The sequence below is a fragment of the Acomys minous genome (genome assembly GCF_964271855.1).
Source record: "Acomys minous genome assembly, chromosome: 12".
Classification (NCBI taxonomy): domain Eukaryota; kingdom Metazoa; phylum Chordata; class Mammalia; order Rodentia; family Muridae; genus Acomys; species Acomys minous.
Window position 1 is genome coordinate 1,928,647 of NC_140493.1, and position 11,149 is coordinate 1,939,795.

The following is an 11,149-nucleotide window of genomic DNA, read 5'->3' on the forward strand; positions in this document are numbered from 1 at the left end:
CTTGTACAACCACTTTGCAAAGCCATCTGGTACTTTCTCAGGAAATTCGGAACAGCTCCACTTCAAGACCCAGCTATGCTCCTCCCGGGCGTGTATATATTTAACCGGAAAGATGCTCCACCATACAGCAAGGACATTTGCTCAACTGTGTTCATAGCAGCTTCATTCAGCCAGAAACTGGGGATAACCAAGATGTCTCTGCACTGAAAAATGGAAAAGGAAACTGTGGAACATATACGCAATAAACTACCATTCTGCTGTTAAAAAGAAGGACATCATGAAATTGGGCAGCAAATGTGTGGATCTGGAAAAGATCATCCTGAGTGACATAACCAAGACCCGGAAAGATGCCCATGGCATAGACCCACTCCAGGAGCACTGTCAGCCACATAATACAGGATGGCCACTCTACAATAATTAGACCTAAGAAGCCAAGTGACAAGGAAGATCCTGGGAAGGATGTTTAATTCCCATTCAGGAGGGCAAAATGAACAGACACAGGAAAACGCTGAAGAGAGAGAACAGGACGGGAGCCTAACATACTTGCCCTCTGAAAGACTCTGCCCAGCAGGGCGTCCAATCAGATGCAGGACTCACAGCCAAACTGTCAGCACAGTGCAGGGAGCTGATGGAGGAGTGGGGGATCCCCGAGGGGTCATGAGCACAGGAAGCAAAATGGAGACAAAAAAATCTGTGCCTGTTAGGGCCTGCAGAAACTGATGCACCAACCAAGGACCAGGCATAAAGAGGACCTAGGCCCCCTGCCAAGGTGCAGCCTATAGACAGCTCAGTGTCCCCCAAAACTGAAATTTGATTTCAAGTGGCACAGAGGAAATGGCAGAGGATGAAGGAATGCACTTTTGTTTTCAAGATGCCAGCAAAAACTTACTCTGTTTACTACAGCTGGGACACCTTCCATGTTGTTCCCAGAGGAGATTTTCTGGCTTTCCCTTTTTCTTCTATGTAGATTCTGGGACGATGGCTCAGAGGTTGACAAGATTGTGTGTGGAAATGTAGGCACAAGGAACAAACATTGCTAAAACGGGGAAACACCAGGCTTCCCTGTCCTCTCTCTTTCTGAAAAGGTTGCAGAGTGGTCAGTGCAGTTGCAGGGGCTTCGGGCGGAGATGGAACTGTTGGAAGGCAAGCCACACTGGACAGGGAGACAAAAGGGCTCATCGTTGTGACTGAGCAGGACAGTGCCACATTCCTGCAGTGGGAGAGAGAGGAAGCAACTGTGCCAGAGGGCGGTGGGGCCTGAGGATGGCTGAAAAAGCTGAGTCAGCCCATGTTGAAAGGAAGGGTGAATCTTGAACCAACTGCAGCAGCAGAGAGGGAGGGGCATCCCGGGGCCACAGCATCACCATCAGCCTTATAATAGTCTACAGCCCATGCCTACTGATGGTGAAAAAACCTGTTATCAGACTGCGATGCAAGACAGGTGTTGGTAGAGACCTTGACTGGTGAAAACACGGATATGAAGTATAAAAAAGTTATTAAACCATTAAAAGCATAAATGGACAAGGGATGTGACTGATACTGGTTCTCACATGCGCCATGCTGGGCAGTCAGCCATGCTATAGCTACAGGTCTCCGGTATCAAGGTCTCCGGTATCAAAACACATGGTTCTGCAATTGCAGCAGGTACGGTTATTACCAGAGACTGACCAAACCACTAAAAGTCTCAGATCTTATACTGCCCTGTGATTTAACTGTGGAGAATATGGTCATTTGCAATAAAATTCTGAACAAGGCATCTAACAGGGACATGGTTTTCCTAAATCTCAGGCAGAAATACAGCCTAGGTCCCCATGGGTTTGCAGATGTGCCAAGCGTTGCCACTGGACCTATAAGTGCAGCTCCCAGAGAGATATCCAAGGCAATTTCTTAGGGAGTGAAGTGGGGTACCTAGCCTGACTCCCCACAAGTACAAGCATCATACCTCCTGTAAGCCAGGAAATAACCCACAGAGAGGAGGACCCCAGCTAAGTCTTGCAGAATCGATGCATTGCTGCGGGAAGAGCCGCCCAGGACTTGGCCACAGCTAAGGATCTTACTCTGTCTCCAGAACCTCAGTGTACAACACAGCTCCTGGAGTTTATACTCTTTGTCCTCAGGGACAGAAGGATGCTCTGGGTAAGGAGTGGATGGATGTCCAAGGATTCACTGTGTATCCAGGCGTTATAGATGAAGACTTCAAGAAGGATTAAATTATGGAGAGAGAGAGAGAGAGAGAGAGAGAGAGAGAGAGAGAGAGAGAGAGAGAGAGAGAGAGAGAGAAACAGAGACAGAGAGAGACAGAAACAGAGACAGAGAGAGATAGAGACAGAGACCCAAACAGAGACAGAGACACAGAGAGACAGAGACAGAGCAACAAAGAGAGACAGAGAAACAGAGACACAGAGAGAGAACAGGAAAGCCATAACTATCTTAAGTAATAAAAGTACTGCTGGCGTTCTAAGCTGTGACCATCCCTGCAAGACTTGGGCATGGCTCAGTAAGATTGATACTGCAAACACTTCCTGGTTACAGAAGACTTGGTCCACACACTGATCCCACATGGAGTCACTGGCCGCCATCCATTGGGAAAACAGCAGCTGAAGCATTAAGAAGAACAGTTGATCTGGATTCCTTAACACATGAGTTATTAGAGCAGAAAACATGCCAGAGAGATGGTTCGGTGGCTAAGAGCACTGTCTGCTCTCCTGAAGGACTGGGGCTCAATTCCCAGCATCCTCCTGCTGCCTCAGCGCTCACACCTTCTAGTAGCCCCAGCTCCTGGGCATGTGACTCACTCTTCAGCCCCCAAGGGAACCAGCCACACAGTGGGTCATGTTGTTCATGCAGACACATTCACACACACTTTTTAAGAAACTAGGAGAAAAAAATACTACAGGAGAATTAAAAATTACACTAAAATGTTTAGGGTCTATGACTCAAACAAAACAGGATGAAATGTATTTACAGATTCAAACAATCAAAACGTTAAAATAAATAATGCTAAGTAGGATATTGGGAAGCGCATCATTTCTGCTACATTTAGTTGTTCCTATTTTATGTACAGGAGTGTTTTCACTATGGTAAGGGTGTGCACCACATGTGTGCCTGGTACCCTCAGAAGCCAGAAGAAGACATGAGATTCTGTGGAACTGGAGTCATGGATGCCTGTGACCCAGCACGTGGGTGCTGAGAGCTACACTCATGTCATCGGCAAGAACAACATGTGTCACTGAGCACTGTCCTTAATGCAAACAGGTGTGTGTGTGTGTGTGTGTGTGTGTGTGTGTGTGTGCGCGCACGCGCGCAGGCATGCCCACCTTACCACATAAGGTCACTTTCTGCATGTGTATAAAGCTGCCTGTTTTTACATGTGAGATTAAATTATGTACTGGAGAATACAGCTGTCCAGTGAGATGTGCTGTCAGATATGATGCTGTTGCTGAGTGACTTTTCGGCATCATGAAAGCAAAGAGGCTTGTCTTACAGCTGGTCACACAGGTGTGCTACAAATAGGAGAGACTCTTCTACCTGGGAGAGAGGGGTCTAAGGACATCAGGCTATATTCCACATCTAATCAAGGAAGGTCAGAATGGACCTTCCTGTGGCATAGGATGACAGTTGGCCTCCACTCTCTCCACAGGACAGAAGGGCAGGCAGGGAACAGAGGCCTCTCAGCACACTCAGAGGGACAAGCCAAACCTTTGTCAGAGTCAGTGACTAACTCTGAGATACAGTGAATAAGCAAACTACTTACTGTAGTCAGATTAAGAAAAAGTAGAGGCAGGACCGTTTCCTTGACTAAAGGAAGCCAAAACTGCAACCTCAGGATTTTGCAACATTTTTGATTAATCTAGGTGTTAGCTCACTGTCTGTAAAGCTCTGCCCTTCCCACTCACCTTCAGGACCAAGCCCAGCCCATCTGTACCCTATATAAGCTGCTCCCCAAAGCTCGCCACATCATCTGCTCAGCTTTGCCCTGCAGTCTCTCAGCTTTCCAGCCTTCTCATCCGCAGGAACCATGTCCACCAAAACCCCCATCTGGAGTCAAACCAGCCACCGTGGCTTCAGTGCCAGCTCAGCCAAGATCCCCGGGCTCAACCGCTCTGGCTTCAGCAGCGTGTCTGTGTGCCGCTCCCGGGGCAGCGGTGGCTCTGGTGCCCTGTGTGGAGGAGCAGGCTTTGGCAGCAGGAGCCTCTATGGTGTGGGGAGCTCCAAGAGGATCTCCATCGGAGCTGGCAGCTGTGGCATTGGGGGAGGCTATGGCAGCCAAGTTGGAGGAAGCTTTCGCTTTGGAGGAGGAGCCAGCAGTGGTTTTGGCTTTGGTGCTGGAGCTGGCTTTGGTGGTGGTTATGGGGGAGCCGGCTTCCCCGTGTGCCCCCCTGGAGGCATCCAAGAGGTCACCGTCAATCAGAACCTCCTCACCCCTCTGAACCTGCAAATCGACCCCACCATCCAGCGGGTGAGGACTGAGGAGCGGGAGCAGATCAAGACCCTCAACAACAAGTTCGCCTCCTTCATCGACAAGGTGAGCCCTGTTCTTTCTGTGTGTCTGTGCCAGTGCCAGACACAGGAGGAGGGAAAGGCTTCAGGCTTTGTGCAAGTGTTGCCATCTTTCTAGTAGATTCCCAGTCCAGTCAGCCTGTCCCTCTTTTTTTTCTTTTTTCTTTTTTTAAGATTTATTTATTTATTATGTATACAGCATTCTGCCTGCAGGCCAGAAGAGATGGTTTTGAGCTACCATGTAGTTGCTGGGAATTGAACTCATGGCCTTTGGAAGAGCAGTCAGAGCTCTTAACCTCTGAGCCATCTCTCCAGCTCCTTGTGTGCCCTTCTTTAATTAGACTGGCAGCAGGAAATCAGGGTCAGAGTCCCTTCCCCGTGAGGTGATGTCTGAACCCAGTGATTAGAGATGAGCTCAGGGCACAAGTCACAGGATGGTCCTGAGGCAAAAGACTCTACAGTGCCCATGGGGGGCTATGGCAGCCATGCTACACTACACCACACTCCAGCAAGCCACTGTTGGCTGGCTGTGCCCTGCATGAGCGCTCAGCCCTCCCTGTGGGATGATGTGGGGAGCTTAGATGGCTTGTTGCTCTCAGACCCAGGTCGAGGACACAGAACGGGTTGGGGTGGACAGCTTGAGAGGAAAGGCAAACTCCGGAAGGGGGCACCGAAGAGAGAATCTCAAATTGCTTCTCACGCTCGGCCCCTCCAGGTGCGGTTCCTGGAGCAGCAGAACAAGGTCCTGGACACCAAGTGGACCCTGCTGCAGGAGCAGGGGACCAAGACCGTGAGGCAGAACCTGGAGCCAATGTTCGAGCAGTACATCAACAACCTGCGCAGGCAGCTGGACGCTATACTCGGGGAGAGGGGCCGCATGGACGCCGAGCTGAGGAACATGCAGGACACAGTGGATGACTACAAGAACAAGTGAGTTGTGACGAACGAAAAACCCAGGTGCCTAATTCATAAACATGGAAGCCCACATAGAGACATGGACGGCCATGAGTTAAGACACTTTACTCATGAGGATGAACATGTCATGACTTAGCTCAGAGCAGAAGGCCAGGGCCAAGGAGGGTTAAAGGAAGTGAGAGGACAGGAAAGGGATGAATTATTTAACAGAACAAATATCCCCTTTGAGCCTGATTTGGCCCTATGGCATCTATAGCACTTAGGGCTGGGCCACAGGCTGCCTGGGATGCCACCCACCCAGCCACAGCTCCAAGGTGTCTCACTGTTCCTCTTGCAGATACGAAGATGAAATCAACAAGCGCACATCTGCAGAGAATGAATTTGTGACCCTGAAGAAGGTGAGCTGCTAATCACAGAGATGGGTTCTCTGCTCATGGAGACGTGGCCTTGCATGTCTGTGCAGGCCATGGTGGTCAGGGTGACAGAGGAGAATGGTCTGGGCAAGAGAGTAACCGTGACTCTATGTTGATGGTTTCCCCAGGATGTTGATGCTGCCTACATGAACAAGGCTGAGCTGCAAGCCAAGGCAGACAGTCTGGCAGATGAGATCAACTTCCTGAGAGCTTTCTACGAGGCGGTAAGCCCCCTCTCTCTCCTTCTTGCTTCTCCATCCCACATTCCCTTGATTTTCTCCCGTCAAAGTGCTGGGACTGTCTGCAATGCACACAACCAAAGATGAACTTGGCTTTCTCTGTTCCTTAGGAGCTGTCTCAGATGCAGACACACATCTCAGACACATCTGTGGTCCTCTCCATGGACAACAACCGCAGCCTGGACCTGGACAGCATCATCGCCGAGGTCAAGGCTCAGTACGAGGACATCGCTCAGAGAAGCCGGGCCGAGGCTGAGTCCTGGTACCAGACTAAAGTGAGTATTGACTTGGAGCCGGAAGAAGATATCTGGGACCCACCCTGAACTGCAGGGGTCTGATTTCACTGGAGGTTAAAGGTGACAAAAGAGATTTGGGGTGCTCTCACAGCAAGTGTGTTGTGCACTGGTACTATAGAAACAAGGGGAGGAGGGTTTAACGGAGCCATGGCTGAACGGTTAAGAGTATTGGCTGCTTTTCCAAGATCAATTCCCAGCACCCATATGGTGCCTCTCAGCCATTGATATTGGGACTTTGTGTCCTGGAGTGCAGGCACACGTGCAGACAGAGCACTCTATACAGAACACGTTATAGAGTTATGGTCTAGCCTAGGAGCAAAAGAACCCAGAGGTAGATGCAAAGTTGCCATGAATGAAGTCTGTGCTCTCTTTGCTTGAGCTGAACTATTTCCTCTGGTCCTCATGAGATAATAGAGGCTATTTTCAGTTCCTGTCGGAGCCATGTAACCTATGCTCTCCTCAAACGTCTCTGGAGGTAAAGCCATCACATCCATGACAGTGCATGGCACTCAGAAGTGGCTCTGTTTCTGTCTGTACAAACTCACATCCATGTCCTCTCTCCCGTTGGCCTTCAGTACGAGGAACTGCAGGTGACAGCTGGCAGACACGGGGATGACCTTCGCATCACCAAGCAAGAGATTGCTGAGATGAACCACGTGATCCAGAGGCTGAGATCAGAGATCGACCACGTTAAGAAGCAGGTAGGACAGACAGAGACACAGAGGATGACAGGCAACGTTTCCCGTCCTCTACCACTAAGGACCACGGGGACAAGGGGCTCAGGTCTCGACAGATCCACACACCAAGGCTTTTCCCTTGCTCTGTCTGCCCAGATTGCCAACCTGCAGGCTGCCATCGCTGAGGCTGAGCAGCGTGGGGAGATGGCCCTCAAGGATGCCAGGGGCAAGCTGGAGGGTCTGGAGGACGCCCTGCAGAAGGCCAAGCAGGACATGGCCAGGCTGCTGAAGGAATACCAGGAGCTCATGAATGTCAAGCTGGCCCTGGATGTGGAGATCGCCACCTACAGGAAGCTGCTGGAAGGAGAGGAGTGCAGGTGGGTGACTCCATCCTGGAGGACACCCCCATGCTGCCAGGCACTGAGCACAGGAGGCACTGGGTGGGGGGATCACTAGCTGTGGCCACAGTGGCTCCCTTCAGAGACTCCTTGCCTGGGGATTGCCTGTAACCTGTCAGCTGCCTGAGGGTCTCACGGGGACTGAGGCAATGGCCCCCAAGTTCTTACCCTCTGTGTTTCTCTCCTAGGTTGAATGGTGAAGGCGTTGGACCAGTCAACATCTGTAAGTCCTCTGCGTGCCCACCTCCCCTTCCCCTGCCCTCGGGCTGCCTCAGCCTGACAGCGTGAGCTCACATGTCTGTGTCTCTTCTCCCGTCCTTTCCAGCTGTGGTGCAGTCCACCGTGTCCAGCGGCTATGGCAGTGCAGCAGGTGCCAGCAGCAGCTTAGGCCTGGGAGGAGGCAGCAGCTACTCCTACAGCAGTGGCCATGGCCTTGGAGGTGGCTTCAGTGCTGGCAGCGGCAGAGGCATCGCAGGTGGCGTTGTGTCCTCTGGTGGCAGCTCCTCCTCCATCAAATACACCACCACCTCCTCCAGCAGGAAGAGCTACAGGCACTGAAGTCCCTGACCCCAGAGCTGTGCCTGAGCCTGGAGCCCCTGGCTGCAGAGCCCTGTGCTCAGGTGCTGTCCTCGCTGACCTCCCCCCTCTGCTCTCTGCCTGGGGCTGAGGAGGCTGAGGCCTTCTTGCTCCTCTCTCTCTTCCCCAGGGGTCCCCACTGCCCCTCCTCTTCTGCACCTCTGGCTTCACATCCACACTCACTCACATCTGCTGCTTCAGGCTGTGTGGATGTCACCAGGCTGCGGCCTCTCCAGCTCTGTCCCTAGGCTGCCTCAGAAAGGCTGTCATGGTCCCTTTCCTTCAGGCCATCGTTGTCCAGGTTCTACTCAGGAAGTGAACTGAGGAAGTCCCCTTTACTCTGCAGTGGCCTTAGAGATGCCACAGTGCCTTGTCCTGAGCCTCCCTGGCAGGCACAGTGACAGCACCTGTCCTGTGATGCACAGTCTGTGCTCAGGTGACGATATCCTCTTTGCTCTCTGCTTCCTCCAAGTTGCTAAATAAGGCAGGTTTATAATGTACTGACTTTGCCCATGTGTGTTTTCTTGTTGCCAATTGTTTCCCATGAGGCCCTGCGGCTTTGCTGGACAAGGGCCTTTTAGAGCCTCCTTCTTCCTCACTCTCCCCACTGGGCATGGCTGCATTTGTCAGTTTCAAGGTGCCCTGCTCTCCAAACACCATGGCTCCTCTCCTCTTGGCTGAGAACTCTGCCGCAAGACGTATGAAGACCGATGTCTGTAGTTCAAGCCCCACCACGACACACAGGCACATATAGGAGGCAACAGAAAAGAGGATCACTGACAGGCACAATATCAGAGAACATCAGAACCACACCATTTAAAAATAACTTAATATAAATTCTGATAATAAAGTATGCTGACTCTAAAACTGAGATACAGGAATACCACAATGAGGGCATAGGGAAGGGTCCCTGGGAAAATTACCTGCCTGAGCATCAGCACTGGCATTTAGGGTGCAGACCTCATGAAAAGATGTGTGGGCGTGGTGGCCACATGTAATTCCAGGCCTCTAGAAGGAGAGACAGGGCACATATGGGTCAAGTTGCCAAGAAAAAAATAGCCCAACATGTGTGCTCTGGGCTCAGTGACTGAAACCGCCTCAATCAATAAAGGGAAAATGATGAAGAAGCAACAACCACCATGTACACACACACACACACACACACACACACACACACACACACACACACACACACAAACACACACACACACACACACACACACACACACACACACACACACACACACTCATAAACCCATACCCACAAGACATATGACCACATATTCATACATGTGGAAATGCCGTACATGCACATGCACTGCACGATCATACATGCATGCAGACATTTCTTTCTTTTTTTTAATTTGGGACTTTTATATGAGCATGGAGTGTGACTTTGTCAAATGCCCCCTCACTCCCTTCACCTCTGTCCTACTTCTAGCCCCAGCCCATTGCCCCTTCCAGAATTATGTGCTGGCTCTTCCTTTTTTTTTTTTTTTTGTAACCCAATGATTCCCCTTTGTGCCTCCTCTAAGTGTAGGGGGGAAGACAATCTCCTGGAACATGGCCTCTTTCTGGGGCCACATACTCAAACAAAGATTGCTCCCTTTCCCCTAGTAGCCTTCATTTTCCAGAAACTTCCCATTAGCACAGGATTTCCTGAACTCCTCTCCAGTCCCTGCTGGGTTCTGACTGGCTCCATCCTGTGCAATTCCCACGCATGCAGACTGGCCACTGTTGTGTGATGTGTGCAGTAGGCTTGGCAAGCCCAGCACATACTTTTTCGATGCTGATACCCACAACTTATGGCTCTGACTAACCCCCTCTCTGCTCTGCTGTGGTCCCTGAGCCCTCTGCATTGGACGACATGTTATATGGATGCTCATTTAGAGCTCAGCATCTCTCAGTCTCTCCTTCTCTGCAGGATGAGCAGTTTCGGGTATCTGTGTTAATCGTTATCTACCATAAACAGAAGCATCTCTGAGCAGGCTTGGGACATGCAGTAACCTGTTGGTATAATGGTAAGAAAGTAATGGATTTCATATTACAAACTGTTTAGCAGAATTGCATCTGTTTCTGCCTTAGGGCCTAAGACTGAGGCAGTCACTTGTGAGCTGTGTAAGTCCCAGGACTGAGTCCTCTCTTGTGGAGTGGGCCTTGCATGCCATCACAAAGTGGATGGTTTTTTCCTTAACTCTCCTGCCACTCCTGCCCAGTCACTACTGTAGCCCACAGGGTCCACAGCAGGGTAAGATTGTAAAGAGTTTTTCCCCTGCTGGAGTCAGTAGCGTACTATAGCACCATGGAAGCTATCCTGTAGAGACAGGATTTCCAGGTCCACATGAGCCTGGTTCTGCAGTGTTTGATGACTCTATGCAGTGTCTTCTTATGGTCTCACTATCAAGGTCTGGATGCTAGCCAAGAGGCAGGGCGAGAACCTGCAATGTGTCAGGGGACTATGGCATCCCACCAACCACAACATGACAGAATAACCCATAGCTAGCGCTGATCTTCCTGTTTGGTAAACACTGAAGCCTGTTGAAGGCGTTGTCTCCCTGTTAGAAGGTCCACCATGGAAAGGGAGAGGGGACATGAGGATATTGGAGTAAGTGTGTCAGGCAGCAGAAGGGAGGGCTGTTTACCTAAGAGATAAAGGAGGAGGAGGAGGAGGAGGAGGAGGAGGAGGAGTGTAGGGTCATTTGGAGAGGATAGAATCCAGTGTTACATGCATGAAAATACCAAAGTGAAATTCACTTCTTTGCATTTTAACCAGAAATCACTAATAAGATAAACCATTGCACTGCAAAAAGCAAATCACATCAATGCAGTCAGGGAAAGCTGGATCGACATTCAGGATAACCAGTGCCTTTTCCATAGCGAACAGCAAAAGGAAAAAACGGGTAATGAAGATAATTCATGAGACATTGGGTGTGGTGGGGCACGCCTTTAATCCCAGCACTCAGGAGACAGAGGCAGGTGGATCGCTGTGAGTTCGAGGCCAGCGTGGTCTACAAAGGGAGTCTAGGATGGCCAAGGCTACACAGAGAAACCCTCTCTTGAAAAACCAAAAAAAAAAAAAAAAAAAAAAAAAAAAAGAAAAGAAAAGAAAGAAAGAAAAAAAGATAATTCATGAGA

General features: G+C 50.3%; 1 protein-coding gene across 1 annotated transcript; it reads left to right on the forward strand.

Annotated features, from left to right (window-relative positions):
* The first annotated feature begins 3,975 nt into the window (after positions 1–3,975).
* On the forward strand, positions 3,976–8,457 carry LOC311579249 (keratin, type II cytoskeletal 6A-like). Its single transcript, XM_084749620.1, has 9 exons — positions 3,976–4,525; positions 5,216–5,430; positions 5,753–5,813; positions 5,957–6,052; positions 6,178–6,342; positions 6,939–7,064; positions 7,197–7,417; positions 7,627–7,661; positions 7,764–8,457. The coding sequence occupies exons 1-9, from the start codon at positions 4,019–4,021 to the stop codon at positions 7,994–7,996; spliced, it is 1,659 nt and encodes a 552-aa protein (XP_084605746.1). The 5' UTR covers positions 3,976–4,018; the 3' UTR covers positions 7,997–8,457.
* The last annotated feature ends 2,692 nt before the right edge of the window (positions 8,458–11,149 follow it).